Raw genomic sequence first — 20,182 nt, forward strand, 5'->3', positions numbered from 1 at the left:
ATTTATATTTACCCGGTTTTCATATAAAATGTAACAACTTCTCGCCTAAACTCGGCGTGAGCTCCGTACAAATAATTGGTAATTTATGCTGAAGGTTAGTGCATGGCGCCGTATATATGTACATATGTATGTATGTATGCATGGTTGTACATACATACTTTGATATTAATATATACATATTTTAAGTTGTATTACTAAATTTCTTTCTATTTATTTATTTTATTTTTTATAAAGAAATGCTCGTACTTGTAGACTCTTGGAGAAATAAATGAAATGTAAAGAGATTGAATTAATTTATAAATATTTATTAATGACGCCAAAAATGAGAATGCAAGTTTCCGTATTATTATCAGTTCTAATTTCGAGGAAATGAGTCAAATTAGTAACACGAATAACCTTGCACAAAATCGAACAAGTTTAGAATTCGCGCAGAAGTGGCACCCTTGCGGAAATTCAGTGGCACATAAAGCTCTACTACCTCTATGATATCTAGCTGCGCGCGGTTCCTAGTGAACTCATTCTAAAACATGGTGGTGACATGATTTATGTACATGATTTTTGACGCAGACTGTAGTGCTGATGACGTACATCCGAACGTCAATTGTCGCTCTCAACAGGCTTTAGTTCCGAGGTAGGCACGAAAAGAGAGTAACTTTTTTGTTGCTGTAAAGTTATACATATACATACCTACCAGGATATCCGGCCACACTTCCCTGAGGCTGAGTCGATTTGGGGATAAAATACTTAATATAGAATAAGAAGTGTTATTTTGATATTCAAAGAAAAATGTTTTGTTTATATAAATGATCAGATGTTTATTTCATTATAAAGAGGAAGGTATGCCGTTCATAGAGAAAAATAACTTCAGGCAAATAATCACCACGACCACGCTTACAGGAAAATATCCTTTTCATGAAATCTTCCATAACCGCATTCCAAAGTGACTGCCCTATGTCCGCGATAGCCTCACGAATTCCATCTTTGAGGTCTTGAATCGACCCTGGGCTGTTGGCGTAGACCTTCTCTTTCACGTGACCCCAAAGAAAAAAGTCACAAGGTGTTAAATTACAAGATCTCGGTGGTCAATTGTGATCACCTCTTCGAAAGATAACACGGTCCGGAAACTTTTCCCGTAAAAGATCAATGGTTTCGTTGCTTGAAAACGATTTTGTGGACGGATGTTTTGATGTTTTCTGGTGTTACCACCTCATTTGGACGTCCACTGCGTTGTGCATCATTGTGTGTCTCTACGGCTACGATTGAAGTAAGGAAACCATCTTTTTATTACTTTTTACTTATTTACTTATTGAAGTCATTGCTTCGCTTGAGCGGTATTTTTCCCCATCAAAAAGCACTGTAAAATTAAAACACGAAATTCTGTTTGATCCATTGTTTTGAAGATAACAATAACGTCACTCTTAGCACAATAACTCACGAGCTAATGAATAGGATATCATGCAACTTTAACAGTTGTCTTTTTAAGGTTAATACTAACTGATGCAATTAAACTAGTGCCATTTATGTGTTGGACCCATGACTTTTAAGCCCATTGTTAAATATTAGAGCCTTAGTTAAGAGCACAAAACGAAGTTATTTAGTTTTACTTTTTATTAGATCTGCTAAAAATTTCAGTCTATCACTGATATTTAGATGTTCTTTGACAAAAGTCAAGGCAAATTTCGTTACTCTTTATTACACGTATATATAAAAAATATACGCCTGCTTTCAAAATAAGGGGTAGAGGCGGCGAATTAACAAGTGAAACAAAATCACAAATCACATTTTACAACAAAAATCACATAACTCAAATCTTCAAACTATGCACGAAATTCACAAAAATTTAACAAATTTCAAAAAATTGTCATCAAAATTTATAACTTTTTAATCAAAACCTTTAGAAAGTTACAAGGTTTGCAGTCCTATAGCCCATTCAATTTCAGTGAGCTTGAAGAAATGTGCTGTAGGAGTCGCTCAAAATTTGCGCAGATTTAAAAATTTTTTTTTCATACGTTATTGGAAATTTTCCTTCATATAAAACACATTTTGGAAGTCTTTTATATGGAGGAAAATGCTCAACAACTCAGCTAAAAAATTCGGTAAAAGGTCAACGAGAATTTTGAGCCACTTGAAATTCGCAATTGCTTTGACTAAAATTGAATGGGCTATAATATTGCATACACAGAATTTTTCTAAGAATTAAAAAAGTTTGACCATTTTTCTATATATTTTTACTTTTTTTTTTTTTTTGAAATTTCTTAAATTTTTGTGAGTTTTGTGTGAAATTTGATGCTTTGAGTTATATAGTTTATTTACTATACTTTTATAAAAAAAATTAAACACTAAATAATAAATACTTGGTAATTCGACGCACTACTACTATTTTGAATACTTCATATTAAAAATTGTAATGCCTCATATTAAAAAAGTACAATATTATATATATAAACATGTGTTCTATTATAAGGCTAGTTAAAGTGTTACGCTTCAGCTGAATTTTGAGCAGAAAAACTCGATGATCTAAAACAGCGCGCGTAATTTAAGCTTCAGTTTTACATGCAAACATTCTGAGCTTACATAAATAAAAAAAAATACATAAATAAATTTCACATTTTTATAATTATTCATGCATTAATTTTTTCCTACTGTTTTTTCAGCAGAGTACTTTTTCGCTAGCTTACTTTTTTAAATTGCACTCATTTTGTGCTGCGCTGGTCCTAGCGTATGCACTGCCTAGTAGTAGTAGCACCCTCGCATATCTGCCTGGCGCAAATGACTGGCAGTACCAACTTGGACAACGAAAGGGTAGTAGTGCCTTTAACTAATCACTTTTATAGAATGAATGCGCATAAATGCATTTTTCACATAATTATTATAAATTTCTATTTTATTTACTGCGCTGTAAGACCACATGAAGCGTGAAGCGTGAAGCGCGTTTGCTTATAAGCATTTGCTACCCCTTCACCCTGCATACACAGCCATGCACATTCATGTCATTACGCTTAGCTGTGGTGTTGCTTTAATTAGATTTAGTATCGGATATTAAAGTCATTCACAACCGCTTGCTTCGTTTTGTTTTGTTTTTCAATTACTTATATTTCCTTGTCGATACCTTTGTTTAAATGTGTTAACACTTTTTCTCTTATTGTTTTGCACTTTTTCTGACAACTACAATTTATTTGCTTTTTAAATTGTCGTGAGTATGAAGTCAGCTGTGCCGAGCCATCTGGTCGTTTTGCAAGTTTAATGATCTTTAGCTTTTTCAGAGAGAGTGGTAAGTTGAGAGAGAGTGGTAAAGTGGTAGAGAGAGAGGCAGAGAGAGAGAGAGTTTTAGTTAACAGCAGCGTTAAAATATTACTGAAAGCTTTTAACATGTTTACTGTTAGGTTGTGAGCTTAATTTTTTAAGAGTGAGTGGAACTTTTAACGTACTATTATTTGAACTGATCAGTTTACCATATCGTGGGATTTTTATATTTTCTTTTAGTTTTATTTGGCAAATGAAATGTAGTGAAGAAAGAAGCTTTCGCGAAAGGGGTTCCAATTCTTGAAGCAATTTTCTTAAATAAAACGAAACTTTAAATAACAACGAATTAATGATTTCTTATTTGATATACTTTCCCATTAGGTAGGTAACTAATTTCAGTTTTCGTTAGGGGACTGCGAGTCCACAAATTATGAATTCATAAAATCAACAATTATACCTGAACGTCAATCAATCTTATACAGTGTACTCTCTCCTAAAGGACACATCCCATAAGCGGACATGTTTTTTCAGTACCGTAAAAATCCTTAGAGATTTTTTAAAGTTTTCTCGTTTCAGCGGATAACCCTCCCATAGCAGGACACTTTTTCCCCTCACCAAATTTATTTTAGTTCTCTTATAAGCGGACAGCTTTGAAAACCTGCCTTAGAGTTATCAAAATCAATATTTCAAAATTTCTTCAATAACAACTAATTAATGATTTATTAATTGATATACTTTACCATTAGGTAGGTAACTAACTTCAGTTCAATCATACCTGAACGTACTCTCTCCTAAAGGACATTTTTTCAGTACCGTAAAAATCCTTAGAGATTTTTTAAAGTTTTCTCGTTTCAGCGGATAACCCTCCCATAACAGGACACTTATTCGCCTCACCAAAGATATTTTAGTTCTCTTATAAGCGGACAGCTTAAAAACCAAACCTTTGAGTTATCAAAATCAATAAATTTGTTAAATGTTGTTTATTTCATTCAAAAAGCGTGGGAGCAAGCGAGTCCATAGACAGTGAAATATTGTTAAGGGGAAGCTGACTTTGAGAAAACAAGCTTGTCTAATGTCAATCGCACGGTTATACCGCAGAGGATGAGCTTCCATTATCGGCAGTTGCTCAGTTCGCCAACATCATTTATCTAGCTCAGAAACAAATTCAAGTTGACGTCGAAACTATATTCATTTAGGTAATTAAGTCTTCATAAATGATGAAAAAATTCAGTACTGAAGTAGCAACTCTCGCTGGACAACTCTTCTGAAGATAAACTAGAAAATAAAATTGACGGCTTATTTAGCACCGAGAATAGTAAACGCTCTTTCTTATATCACAGCGACCTCAAAGGCGTTGAATTGCTTACTGATCTTCATATATACCACCAAGGTTCTGAAATTAAAGAAAAAACTCACAAATCTAAAATTTCTCACTTTTTTAACTGAATTTGAATACATTGCATAACAAAATTTGATTTTACTTTTGTCGTTTGCTTACAAATTCTGGTTATTTTGTCAGATATTTATGTGTATGGTTTTGGAAAAAACCCTGATTAAATATTAAAGATCAGTTACAAATTATTTTAACTTGTTTACCATTTTCTCATAAGCGGACACCTCCCATAAGAAGACAAATTTTTCAGTCCCTTAGGTGCCCGCTTAAGAGCGATTACACTGTATACATTCAATTGGCGCTTACACTACTTTTTGGGTGTTTGGCCAGGCTCCTCCTCCTATTTGCGGCGTGCGTTGTTTGAGTATGATATTCGGCATATCCGTCTACCGCGCCTACGAGTTACATAGAGCATCCGATCAGTCCAATTTTTTGACTACTTTTTCGAATAAATTTGCCCATAAGGCGTAAATGGCGGCTTAAATATTGTAATAAATCGATTGTTCAGCACGTCATTCCCACCTATAGGACCATAGTTTTCGATAGAGACTCTTCTCATGTAGTTAAAAAAATTATCCGATATATTAGGAAATATGTTACTAAGTAGGAAGTAAACTGTAAAACACCAATCAATTTAAGAAGATAGCTTTTCTGTTCGACTTATTGATGTAAAGAAAATTAAAGCTAACGAATTTCCATTTAACTGTACTAGCGTTTACTACCCTAGGGCATCAGATTTATTATTTTGGTTTTCTCGGAGAGGTGATAATTCGGGGTCGAAATTGGAAAATACTGAAACCACATCACGAAATCTTAATATCTACCTCACTTAGCTACTTTCTATATACTGAAATGAAAGTCAAGGAGAGCAAAAAGAATTTTGGTGTAACAAACCATTTCAGTGTTTATGTATTTTACTTTATACTATAGTATGCGACTAAAAATATAGTCATTTTAGGTGCATTCTGGGTGGCCAATATGGAAGCGTTCGAAAACCCAGAACTCAGTATCAGGTGTTATTTAAATCTGACCTGCCTTTTTAGTCATATCAGTAAGAAGTCAAAAGCTTGCCTTCATAAAATTTATTTCGTGTGTCTGCCACGTTTTTCAAATTTAAAATAGAGCTAATCTGTGTTTTAATTTTAAGTAAACAGATAAGTAATCAGTATAAAGTGTGGCATAATTGAGTCATACACACATACGAGTATATGCATACATTGTGTGTTGAAGGGAAACAAAAAAACAAGCTTTTTTAATCGTAATAATTATTAAATTATTTATATTAAGTTTAATTATAATATTTCTAATTCATACAAACGGGGTCGCTTATGATTGACTTTTTTCAAATATAAAATATATGTAATAGAGAGTCTTCACTTTATGAAAAACCAATTACATTTTTCGAATATTTCTTGCTTTTGCCAGATAATTTTGGCCTGTTTCTTGTTCACATAAACACATCTTTGAGATGATTTAAGGGGGGAAACTGGTTTATGAGGTCTAAAAATTGCATCTTTTGCGAGTTTTTTTTTAAGGAAAAAATTAACTTAGCACTGCAAAGTTTTTTCTATCTTATAATGAACATTTAAAGAGTATAAAAAAATTTTGTACTGGTTAAAATAAGTTGAAAAAATTTTTAACATAGAAATTAGTGGAGCGCTGCAACGCTGGAGTTTCCAACTGGCGTACAAGATACAGCTCGTAATTATTATCTAAAGCAAATAATTCAAATGGATTTCTAATTATCATGATTTTTTATTCTAGATGAACTAAGAAAACTGAAAGAAATTTCAAAATTTCAACTTTTTGGCGGTTTTAAAGCAAAAAATGCCTTTCTTAACAAAAACATTCACTTCAACTTGGTATAAAAATCTTGAACAATTTTTTTTTATATATTTTGTTAGTTCAAATAGAAGAGAATTTAATACTGAAGGGAACAAGCTATGATTCATTTTAAAAGGTTCATTAGTTTTTTTCATTCATGTACGCCAATTCAAAGAAATCATAAAAATGAAAAGTCGAGAAAAGAAGATAAAGTTTGTACTATACCTGTCCGGTCACAGCGTAACTACCTAACGCTCGCCTACCTTTGGCTTTGTACCTGCGGAAATATTGAGAATTAGGCTCTATAACTTTGTGTGAATATTCTGAAATATATTAGGAATCGCTTAAAACGAAAAAAAAAAATTGATTTTTTTGACCTTATAAACCAGGCTCCCCCCTCAATAAAAAATAACCCAAATTTATTAAATTGGATAACCGTTGATGATTGACCAACATTGATGATTGGGCAATTGCCAGTAACCTATGACAGCTGTCAAAAGAAATCACTGCTAAGGCCAACATGAGAGACTCTCCATATTTTTGGCATAAATATTCGAATAGCCGAATAGATGTGCGCATTGATGTTGCCTTGTTCAAATGCTGGGAACCACGGTGAAAAGCTCTTTCTTATGACATGCTGAGAAAAATACATTTTATATTTATTTTTCATTTATTATAAAAATTTAAGTCCTACAATGCACCTATGGAATTACTTAATTTTAAATACGAATACAAATGCACGCTTTGCCATATTTATGCACGTAGAGAATGTGTTATACATAGCGTATGAGTAACTTTTCTTTTAAAAAATTGGTCTAACATTGAGAGACACGTTTTCAAGACCATGGTTGTACGTGAATTAAATTTTACCAACATTCAAGAGAAACGCAAACCTGTTGCTTAACTTTGAACTTAAGTGTGGACAGCGTCATTATTCACTCCTTTTTATGCGCCGTTTTTAATCGGCAAGTCTTTTCAAATTTTCTTTTTTTCCCATTTTCATTTTCCTAGTAGAATCAACTTGCTTTACAATCAGTGAAAGTTAGTATCACACAAAATTCGATGTAAAAGGAAGGATTAATTAGTGCAGACTTTCACAAAATATGACTTTTAAAGCAAAACTATGCATACAAAATGATGGGTAATAGAATTCGAAATCTGGTTTATTCGAAGTAAATGCCTCTCATATCTTGCATAATTCGGTCTGAATTTTTTGACACTCGTATTAAAAGGTTAATACAAACAAAGCGTAATGGTTGGAATAAGAACCTGAATAGCAAGCAATGGTTAGGGGCTGGCAATCAATATCGCCATTCATCACGCAAAACACAAAGGGCAAAGAGTCCTCCCGTTTTCAAGGGCTTTTCGGAAAAGAAGACGGGATTTCGATACCAGCCATTCTCAAGGTTGCCCTCTTGGGATTGAGTATGTTTGTGCATGAAGATGTTTTAGTTCCGAAGAAATGTTCATAAATGATGTTGGTGTGGTTCGCATAACTCCTGTTAAGCAGACGCATGCCAGCCGTTGTCTCTGTAGCTTACTGTGCTATTTAATATTCTCTTGCTGTTAGATTCTAATGTGCAGATGACTGACCTGTAGGTTATCATTGGTTGCATGTTTTTGCTATTGTCAGGTCTGTTTTTATTTCCGAATGATTTTTTTATTATTACTATTTTTTTTTTTTTTTTTTTATTCATTAGAAGAGTAAACATTTTTATAGCTAGCTTTCTCCTGCCAAGTGTTTCATTTGCATTGCCAAGAGTTTTGCTGGTATTTATGTAAACCAATTTTTCATTTCGCACCTCTCCGATTTCTTCTTCCGTGGAAATTAAAATATGGTTTATACTACCACAAATATGGTTCATACTACAACAAATATGGTTTTTTCAAGCTAATTTATACTACCACAGAAAACCATAAAACGCAAAGTTTAAAACTTTGTACAATATTTTCAAAATGTTTCAATTTTTCACCAAAACTTTTGCCTTTTTACTAGAATTTCTAGATTTTTCTGGGTATGCAGTTTTATAGTCCATTGCATTTTAGTATAAAAAAGTACAAGTTTTAAGCAACTACAAAATGCAGTTGATTTTTGACCTTTCTTTCGCTGAGGTGTCACGCTTTGTATGAAAGTAAAGGCGTTGCAAGCATATAAAATTTCAATTTTGTTTTATAACTACTGAGATCCTCAATTGTTGTTAATAATATTTGAGGAGTTAATTGTGTAGCTGAATATCTTTCATATTCAGGTGATTCTTTTTGTGCTTATTCCGCGTTTCCCGTTTGTTTGTTGATGTTGATGACAATTATTATTATTGTTACTATTTTAGATATGTACAAGTACTTTCCAAACAAGGTGATTCATATATTAATATATATATATACATATATATTACAATATAATTATATATATATATATATATATTAACAAATGCGTATAAGTAAATCTACTAGCACTTTCGTATAAAAATTTCTATAAAGCGTAATAACCTTAACTACTTAATCGATCTTCTCAAGTTAAGTCATCAACCTTTTTGAACTAACTACCAACAAAAAAGCAACAAATTTCAATTGAAAAGTATTGCGAGCTTAGTAACAATCGTTAACATCCACACGCCTACGATTGTAAGTGAATCTGTAAAAACACCAATACTCAAATATTAAAATATGCAGTGCGCATTAGAACGATGGTGATCCCCGAGCTGATTACTGAGAAAAGGAAAAACAAAACATTAAAATAAAAATAAAGGGAAATATATAATATTAATATGTATGTATATATGGCGACTTCATGAGCATAAGTATGTAAGAATGATCAGCTGAAACTGTAAATAGAATAAAATAAAATACTGTCAATCAGATTTGTTGAACCCGGCGCTCTATTTGTAAAACTTATAGGCAGAAATACACATATGCATATATGCACTAGTGCTCACATAATTAATTCGTTTTCGTGAAATTTTTTAAGCCAAATTTTTTTCTTCAACTTTTTATAAATATATATTTCATTACATAAAAACAATGTCATAAGTTCGGAACACTTTGTACAAAACTCACAAACATTTAACGGATTTTAAAAATGTTGAACTCTTCAAATAGAATATTTAGAAAACTTCTGGGTACACAGGTTTATGACCTATTTAATTTTAGTATAACAAAGTGGAAGTTTGGAATAGATCAAAAATCGGGTTGAGTCTTGAAAATTTTTTTCACCATGTTGTGATTTTTTTTCATATACCTGTGGGCAAAAAATAAGGTGAATTTATTTGTCAAACTTCGCGGGATTAAAATTTTGCTCTAGTTATTTTTTTCATGAGTTGGCAGCGCTGCTAATAACATCTGGGCCAACTTTCATGTGAATGCCATTATCAGTAATATATTTACGCTTGTGTTTACCAAACGACCAAGTGTGCATTTTTCGATTTTTACAATGAATGATTTGATTGAGCAGAGAAGTGCCATTAAATTTTGTTTGAGGAATGAAATTTCGGCTGCGGAAACGTTTAGCATGTTGCAGAAGACATTTGGTGATTCGACCACGACGCAGAAAAATGTTTATAAGTGGTACAATGACTTCAAAGAGGGTCGAGAACGTGTTGATGACAACGGATGGCCAACACGTCAATAAAGTGAAGGAGTTAGTGCTCAAAAATCGTCGGTTGACTGTTAAAGACCTTACTGATATGATCGGAATATCAGAAGGATCTGTGAAAACCATTTTGAAAGACCATTCGGGCCTACGAAAAGTCAAATCTCGTTTAGTACCGAAAACTCTCAATTTCTTGGAAAAAAGTCGTCGCATTGATGTGTGTGAAACAATGCTTTCAGACTATCAGGACAAGCTCAAATGTATCATTACGGGAGATGAGACTTGGATTTATGCTTACGACCCTGAAACAACCGACCAATCAAGCGAATATCGTGCTAAAGGCGAGGCCAGACCGAAAAGATCACGTCAAAGTCGTTCAAAAATAAAGGTCATGATGACAGTTTTTTTCGATTTTCGTGGTGTGGTGCACTATGAATTCCTTCCACCTGGCCAAAATGTTAATAAGGAATATTATTTGAGCGTTATGCGTCGTTTACGTGAAGCAATTCGTCTAAAAAGACCAGAATTGCGGGCCAACAACTCTTGGTTTTTGCATCACGATAATGCACCATCTCACACTGCACTCGTTCTTCGTGACCATTTCGCCAAAAATTCCACGCATATCGTTCCGCAACCACCGTATTCGCCTGATTCAGCTCCGTGTAACTTCTGGCTATTCCCAAAACTCAAGATACCACAACGGGGAACGCGTTTCGAGTCGATTGAGGAGATAAAAGCTGAATCGAAGAAGGTGCTGATGGCTATACCGGAAATGGACTATTTGGCATGTTTCGGGGATTGGCATAAGTGTATTTCATCGAGAGGGGATTATTTTGAAGGTAATGAAATTGATTTACAAGAATAAATAAAGATTTTTCATTCTACAACCAAATTCACCTTGCATTTTATACCCATACATATATATGATAGAAAATGCACCCACAATGCGATTTTCAACAATTTCAAGCTCATACTTCATTAAAATATTGTATTATATTTAATTTAATTGGCTATAAAACTGCAGATTTTTTTTTATATTCTGATAACAATTTTTTGAGATTTCTTAAGTTGTGAGGAATTTTATGCAAAGGTTGGAAGTTTAATTTATAAATATTTTTTCCCCAATAAAGTTAAATTATTTTTTGAAAATTAACGAAAACCCTTATCATAAAAATTTTTCGAACATTTTAAGCGGAGAAAGTTACGTAATTATGTAAGCACCAGTGTAGGTATATACGTAAATTTTCTTGAATAGATTTACTCGTGTATTCATTTGTATTGGTATACCATAAACATAGTAGATTGCAGACGTTCAACGTTCAAGTCATCTTGCTAATTAATTGCTGTAACGGCGTCATAGAAATTTTACTGAACACTAAGTATTATCAGCATTTAAAGCTACTGCATGTAACTATGTAAAATATATGAGCTGATGCATACACACACACACATACTTGTAAGTGGGAGAAAGGCAAGTTGTTGTTATTGTAGAGTGGATACATTATTTAACTGTATCAGTGACTGAAGAAATAACTGAGTGATTGACTGAATGAGTGACTGATTGAATGCCTGATTCAATGACTGAATGAGTGCCTGATTGAATAATCACTTTTTATTTTAAAAAGGGCGTGCACAATTCATTCACCACCTATGTATGTATGTAGATATGTTCATTCACACACACATATGCAGCTTGCTGATGGGCTTGTCGCTGACTTTCAAATACTATTTGTTATTTATTACTGTCACTATCACTGCCTTTTATATAGTTATGTTGGCTTGTATGCACATATGTATGTATATGTAAGCCCTGCAGTAAATTGAGCTAGCTTTAGTCTAATGCATAACCAGCCCATATTGAAGTTGTACCAGTCCGCGGCAAAACCGCGAGGCTCTAGCAATTTGTATATACTGTATCCTCGCATTTGAGTCGATTTTAGCTGCACTTTACAAATTTATTTGATTTCATGGAAAAAATTCAAATTTGCTTTCGCAATATGTACTCACCATAATAGCTTCAAGGGTCTTAGCTTTGATTATTTCCATTTATTTGTATTTTTTGCTCTTATATGGCGCAACAACGCGTTTGTCGGTTATGGCTGCCAGCAGGAAACTATCTCATTTCCTTGAGTAATTATGCAATTACTTCATTTCAAGTGCAGGGCATTATAAACTTGTGGCTTCCATTGTTCACACAGTGAATGCAGAATCAAGGGCCCTTTTATGTAACAGTAGCATTACCATTCTTCCATTTGGCATGACTAAGATGGAATACGTTGGTCGACCATTAGTACAAAAAATTTCTCAATTAAATAGCTTTACCGACAGGACATCGTCATCACACAAAAAACTTTATTAAAGTCGCTTGCTGTCATTGTACCAATAGCTGCTGTTTTTCCCCTTCAGTTAAAATTTTTGCATTTTAATATAAAGTAAAAATAAGTTCACTAGTTGGCGCTAGTCTAGACCCTAGACATTTCGTAAACTTGGACATATCTTCAGAATTCACATAAATTAGCTAGAACGAAACAATTTTGCAAAACATGTAGCCCCTAGGAAATAAGTGCGATTTTAGCTTTCCTGATGAGTCGCAAATTAGTATCGGTAACTACGTAGCAAAACTGTCGTACTTGGGTATACAAAAATCAATGGCTAATCATAGAGAAGCGAATTCATGCCAAGTATTGGGATTGACGCACATTTTTTTGAAAATTGGTTAATTTGTGGGGCTTAATTATCATTAGAAGTAAAGTGAAAAAATTCGAATTATAATTTATTCTAAATTAAAAATTTTGGTACAGTTCTTTAGTGAAATAAATAAAAATTAACTTTTTAGATCAAAATGTACCTATTACAAAAATAATTTTATTTTTGGAAAAAAATTTAATTTTTGACAGTGAAAAATTAATGCCAAATACTGATCTAGCGAAGCGTATATATATTACATCTATTTAAAAATCGACCCAATCTCTGTTATTTAGGAGATGCCCTGAATTTTTTACTGGTTCGCTGTAGGTATTTGAATATAACTCGAAAAGTTAAAAGAATTTCACTATGACACTTCCTAGGAGTACTGAGCATAGTCTTAGCTATTAATGAAAAATAAGAAAAAATTTTCAACGAAAAATTGGTTTCTTTTTTTCAAAATAAATCTATTTAAAAAGTATATTTTATCCTAAAAATTGCTAAAGAAAATCGAAAATAATTAAAATTACATCAATATTTTATTTAAAAATTTTTTTTTCAGTTATATATTATTACACTAAGCCTACAAATAAACCAATTTTCAGAAAATTTTACGAAAAGCCCAATATACTCGGATCACTTGACATGAAAGCGCTCCATATATCAGTATGTAACTTTCTTTAATTTTTTTTTCCTTCCAAAATTAAGATGGTAACAACATTTAGGTCAACTGAGTGCGCTACCAAAAAACGCTTTTCTCTTTTGAAGAACTGGCCGATGCCGTTACGTGTCTCACAGGTCACTCGATCGATCAAAATCGATTTTTTGCTCACTATGTTCCCTAATCCTGAAATCAATGGTTTTGGTGCCATTATAACTCGATATGAAGGATATAATGCAGAAACGATTCTTGTACTTGAACATAATCGCTCTGAACATTCGCTCTATTGCTAAAGTATATCGCAAAAGTACTGGCAATTCGCTTTGAGACTGGGTTGAGAGAATGAGCTATTGAAGAAAAAATGTTCTTTGATTAATTGTACTTTCGATTATATGAAAAATATGTATTTAGCACAAATCGTAGAAGAAGGAAAAGATGAAACACCTTGAACTATTCGAAGGTTTTGGGAAACATATTGTATATAGATACTCATCTAACTCAAACTAAATCTTACTGAAAAAATTGTTTGATGTAAAAGTTGCGATAAAAATCAACAAATGACTGAAAATGTACAATTTTACTTAAAATATCATCACTTGTTTAGGAATGCATGCATATTTCGGCCCAGCTTAGGAACAGTTATAAAACGTGCATATGTCTAGTCTGGAACTACTCTTTTTATGAGACTGACCAACCCTAAGCTACTATAGAGTTGTAGAGTGCGCGGTCATCCACAAGAGTCACTTCATCAATTGGCGGTCGCTGATAAGGCAAGTGTCTCAATATTCACACTGATAAGGAGATCGTTAGCGTTCAGTAATCTGTGCAGCACGGTGAAATGGAGCGCGCTTCTACATACATAGTTACAAACATACATACTTACAAACATACATACGCGTATATACTACTTAAGTAATAGGTAGTCGCAATAAAAGGCATTTAATATTAAACATTTTAGGTAAATCCATACATACTCGTACATATAGGACGGGTGTACAAGAGTGTGCTTGTGTCGCTAGGAAATCCATGAGTCCGGCGAAAACTAGTTCTTATTTAGGGGCCAAAATGAACCAATACGCGCACATAAGCTATCCCACCGTCAAATTATTATAACAATTTTTTATACTTTTTCCATTTTTTTTTTTCTATTCTTGGTTTGTGTGATTATTGAGAGGAGTGCTAGTAGTCTGTCACTCACTCAATCAAAATGTTGACATATACAAGTGCATGTACATATAATATAATAAAAACAGTAGCATAAGTGATAGTGTTTAATATGAGATTGAACTAGACAATATACTTATAGTACATATACATATGCATTGATCATAAAGACTGCCGATAGTGCATGAATGTTTGTATGTAATACGCTAGGCTTGGCTTTTGAGTCCGTGCTGCGGCGTCCCACAATATTGCTGCGCTTATTACCTACTACTTGGTCTATCAATAATTGATCACAGCGATCAGTTACAGTGCAGGTCTTAGGCGGAGCAGTTGTGTGAATACATTATATGTAGTGAATCAGACATTGATTAATAACAGCTTCCGACAAGACAGTGCTTTGAGTTTTGAAAATTATAAAATTTAGAAAATCCAAAATTCACAAAAGATGCCGAAAAATCGCCGGTTTGATGGTGCAGGTATGAGTTGCATGAATGGATGGTGAATAGGATAATATAAATAAAGTTAGTTAGAAGTGTATTAAGTTCCACATAGCTATTTTAGTGCATGACAATATTTATTTGAGTTTTTTCCGTATTTCAAGAATTTTAAAATAGCGAATAAGTGTTTGAAGTTGTCATATAATTAAAAAAAAAAATAGTTTTAAAACTAAATGCATTAAAAACATTCGAGAAAACAAAACATCAACCAAAAATAAATTATTTAATTGAAAAAATAACTAAAATCGGGCATGCCAATATTCTGAAATATTTCCATATAAACTTAATTTTGATTGAAACGATTTGCAAAAAAAGCAAAATAAAATGTAAAAAAAAATCAACCATGGAAAAATACGTCAGTGTTGAAAACGGTCCGTATCGAAACACTCTGGCAACGTCAAGACGTCGTTCAAAGTTTACATATTTATGAAGACAAAATTCGCAAGCGAACAACATTTGGAATAATCAATAATAATAATTAAAAAAAAAGTATTCAAAATTCTAAGTATGATAAATCAAAGTAGGCCTCCCACCGAGAGGCCAAAAGCACTACAGTAAATAAACTCGAGTCCACAAATCAACTAATTAATTAAAGACAACATACCAGTGTAAATACCTAAAATATCGCAGACGTAAGTGCTTCAGTTCAAAATAAGCTAAATCAGTAAATTTCACGCTAGTCAAAGGGATTGACCATATTTCGGTGCATACTGGAGTCAATTCTGTGGAAATATCTTGACTTGCACCTGCACATAATCAAAATAACACAAGGGATCATTGCTATTGATAATTTTAAGCGGTAACATTTCTGTGATTTGCTTCTGTAAAAGCTATACTGCTAGGTCCCTAAGTATGTTATACAAAATTTTATGGACCACAACCCATTTTGTGGACTCACAACAGCTCACTTAAAGGAATTTACCAAAGACTGGGAAGACAGGAATTTCCCACAATACTGGATGGAGAGTGCAGGACAGAGGCAGGCTAAACAGGTTTCCCCTTCCACTAGAAGAGCACCAAATATCCTTCTAAACATAAATAGAGGGGGCTACGAACTCTTACTGGATACTATTCGGAGCACTGTGTAAACCAGCGTTAGCAATTTTTGCGAGCTGAATGGAGAAACTCCAGAGTACATCCTCTGCGAACGAGCAGCTATCGCAAGACAAAGACTCGCATACCCACATTGGTGATGCAACTCTAAATTCATTAGTGGTATGCAAGAAAAAGCCCAAGGAGGTACTCAAATTCATCAGAAGCCTTCAGTCATGGGCTTGCGGTTAAGCAGAATAATATTAGTAATGAAGTTTTCTGCATGTAAAACCGTTGAATGCCTGAATGGATTATTCTTTAGTTTAGTTAGAAAATCCACAGATACATCGTGCTTACCTTAAACTTGCGCTTAAGAAATGCTCACAGTGTTTGAGCACCTCGGATTACACTACTTGCCCAATCACCAAAGTGCATCCTTCTAACGTGTAGAGGAAGTTCTGCATCACTCTCTGCGTCGCAAATGCCTTGATTAGGTTTTTATAGCATTTATTATCATATAGTCCGTGAATATATACGCCACCTGAATGCTATTGATATTCGACTCATTGCTTTCACCCCAACATTTGGCTACATGAGTTCAAAGTCTGCAATTACCTCCAGTAAGAAATTCAGAGTTCTGTTATTTATGCTGTTAATACAAGTCCTGCTGTTAACTTAGCATACTGGTATGCTTACATTTTCGAGCTGCTAATAAGCAGATGTGTTGCGCGAGGCTTATTTAGGAAATGAAATGAAAAGTTAAGCAGACTCAGGGCAAATTTTGTAATTACGGTGTCTAATTTAATACAAATATTTTTTTTATTTTTTTACACCTGCATGCAACTGCACTGCATTGTTTGCTTAAAACAGTTGTTAGCAACAATGCCATATGCCATTGATATCAATTTATCTTAATAAGTTGCTTTTGCGAAGATGTTGTCGTTTTTCGTTAAGTGTTTCGGCAAATGTTTATCACTTGAGTATAGTTAGAAAGTGTCAATGTGGCTGTTTTGATATTTACAATTGTAAACCTAGCTTTCGTAATGCACGAGTGGGTTCATTATTGTTGCTAAATACGGTAATTGATCATTAGAATCATGCATGATAAATAAAAAAAGCATTCCAAAAGTAAATTTCAGCTGCTAAACATTCACATATAGGGTTTTCCAAACAGAGGTTTTATTTTGATATTACAAGAAAACTGCTATTTTTTACCGTAAATGATCGGATGTTTATTTCATTAGAAGGAGGAAGGTATGCCGTTAATAGTGGAAAATAACATCAGGCAAATGACCACCAAGACCACGCTTACAGGGCAATATCCTTTTCATGGAATTTTCCTTAACCGAACTGCAAAGTGGCTGCCCTATGTTCTCGATAGTCTCATGAATTCCATCTTAGTCAACTACCTCAGAACAGAATTATAACAAAAATTAAGATACAAATAGAGTAATTCAAATTAGAGTTAAAAGCGTGGGATGCTTGATAGAGTAAATATTACAATCATTCTATTGGCAACTACCTATGTACAGAGGGTTATGAAAGTGAAGCAAAATGCATCCCACGCTTTTAACTCTAATTTGAATTACTCTATTTGTATCTTAATTTTTGTTATAATTCTGTTCTGAGGTAGTTGACTATGACTGATCGTTCGATTTGCTATTACTTCATTATAGGTATCTTTGTCATTAAAATTTATTTTCTACTTTTTAGTTCGATTAGCAATAAAAGCGTGTTTTTTAGTTTTTTTAAACTATTTTTTATTTTCTAATATACTTTTTAGTTCGATTAGCAAAAAAGCGTGTTTTTTAGTTTCTTTAAACTATTTTTTGTTTATTATGAATGAAAATTATTGTTATCATTGCAGTCAGTGAATAAATGATTCGATATATTCGTGTTATATTTAATTCCTTTCTTATCGACTGTGCGTCTAAAGCTATGCAGTTATTGGCCGTGATAAAGAAGTAATCGGGATGAAGAACTTATTTCGTGGAGGGAGCCTGAGAAACTGATTTACAAGAATAAAAAAAGATTTTTTCATTTTACAACCAAATTCACCTTACTTTTTGCCCACAGGTAAAAAAAGAAAATATTAATCCTGGCAATCCTAATAACGATAATGGAAAACTTTTATCAAATTATTGCATTGTCATCGGTCCTTGATAGGTGTGCAAAATTTCAAGTCGATCAGATTTTTAGAAGCCAGTGAAAATTAAGCTCAAAGATTCCGTTACATACATACATACATACATACATACAACCCGACCTAATAAAAGTGTGTTAAAAAAAAGATTCAAAGATTCAAATTCACCCTACTTTTTGCCCACAGGTAAAAACAGAAAATATTAATCCTGGCAATCCCAATAAGGATAATGGAAAACTTTTATCAAATTATTGCATTGTCATCGGTCCTTGATAGGTGTGCAAAATTTCAAGTCGATCCGATGTTTAGAAGCCAGTGAAAATTAAGCTCAAAGATTCCGTTACATACATACATACATACATACATACATACAACCCGACCTAATAAAAGTGTGTTAAAAACACTTTATTCCTGCGTACTGCCCCAACATTACTCCGCACAGTACTTTTTCTTGAAGATGCATTCGTTGAAACTAAACTTTGTAAACTAGTGTTGACATTTTGCAAAGTTACATATTTAGCTATTTGCGTTCGTCTAAATTTGCCATACTAATATCAGCGCTTCGTTGACGCTCTTTAGTTATTGCGTAAAAACTATTGAATATAAGATATGCCCTATACCTATAATTTACCCACGTGTGCAGCTTTACATGTAATTGAGATAAAGTCATTGTTTAGCTGAAATTAAAAGTGGCTTCGAATTCCTATGCTGGCGATAAGCACCTGGATAGTCACGTCTTAATACTTAGCAATTTAATTATTATAGCATAGTATTAGTGGGACTAATAGCAGTTGGATAAAAGTTTATATTAACGTATTTGTAATGCGCATCTTAATTTTCGTCTACAGTTTTAAGTTATCCCAGAAGAGCAAATAAAAAAAAATAAATTGCCACGCGCTGCCATTGTTGTGACTACTGGTGTGTATGTATAAATGTATGCATATAAGTATATCTAACTCGATTCTGTTAGGTTATTACAAGCAACATTTTGAATGAACAAAATTATTATAATAATTTGAACACTTGTGCACTCGAGTATAAAAATGCAGCTAAAAAACAATTATATATTTCGAAGAAAAAAATTTAACAAATATTTACGTGTAAATTCCATTTATTTCCTCGAAGCCATTGTGAGTAAACAAGTGCATATATAACATATTTACGTAGTTTGTTGTTGATTATTTTACAAGAAACGTTTAAGTGAGCAGCTTAATTCCTATGCATGTACGTATGTAAAGACAATTGTGAGAAATTTTTCTAACAAAACTTGACAGCGTCATAACTACTACATAAGATGTTTTGAAAAACAAATCATAGGTTATAATAATTCTTAACATAATCGCCTACTCTGGTGCTTTGAAATGGGATTCGTACGATGAGTCGATATTTAGAATGTTGAAACCAAAAGTGAGGAAATATTAAAAGACTGATTACACCGAGGGCTTTTTCGATAGAAAAAAATTATGTCGAAAAGAGTAAAAGTCGAAAATTATCGAAATCGAAATTAAGTAAGATAATAGAATTTCAGTTTCAGTGCTATAATAGCTTCAAAATAAAAAAAAAGCATTAACAAAATTATTCAGTATTTTTTTTGACGGAATATATTCTGAAAATTCAAAATAAAAGTTTCTACCTCATAAGTGATATTATCGCCTTCACAGTACTCTCCATCCATTGGAACGCACTTTTGCCAGCGTTTGATCCAGCTCCCGAAACATTTGTGGAACTCTATTTTCTATAGAGCCATCGGAGACGTCTTCGATTTTTTCTTTACTTCGCGAACAGATTTTTTTTTTTTTTCAAACAAAATCTACAATTTGGAAGCGTTGTTCCTGTTCATGAGAACTTGCCAAACCTTGCCGAACAGAAATTTCAACATATTCTCAGCTGTCAAACAAGAGTAATTGATATGGATGCATGAGAAGCAAAAAAACACACTTTAGTTGAATTG

The 20,182-nt window shown here is 33.1% G+C and overlaps 1 protein-coding gene across 4 annotated transcripts in view; it reads left to right on the plus strand.

The window, feature by feature from the left end:
• LOC128866404 (putative inorganic phosphate cotransporter) overlaps positions 1-20,182 on the plus strand; it is a 53,396-nt gene that overhangs the window by 20,633 nt on the left and 12,581 nt on the right. Inside the window, exon 1 of one of the 4 annotated variants that reach the window (XM_054107108.1) lies at positions 14,852-15,035. The exons of the other annotated variants lie outside the window; for them this stretch is intronic. Coding sequence (XP_053963083.1) covers positions 15,005-15,035 — 31 coding nt within the window. The 5' untranslated portion in view covers positions 14,852-15,004. Of the gene's footprint in view, positions 1-14,851; positions 15,036-20,182 lie in introns of those variants that run through there. 4 annotated transcript variants of the gene reach the window in all.

Source organism: Anastrepha ludens, chromosome 6 (assembly GCF_028408465.1).
Source record: "Anastrepha ludens isolate Willacy chromosome 6, idAnaLude1.1, whole genome shotgun sequence".
Lineage (NCBI taxonomy): Eukaryota > Metazoa > Arthropoda > Insecta > Diptera > Tephritidae > Anastrepha > Anastrepha ludens.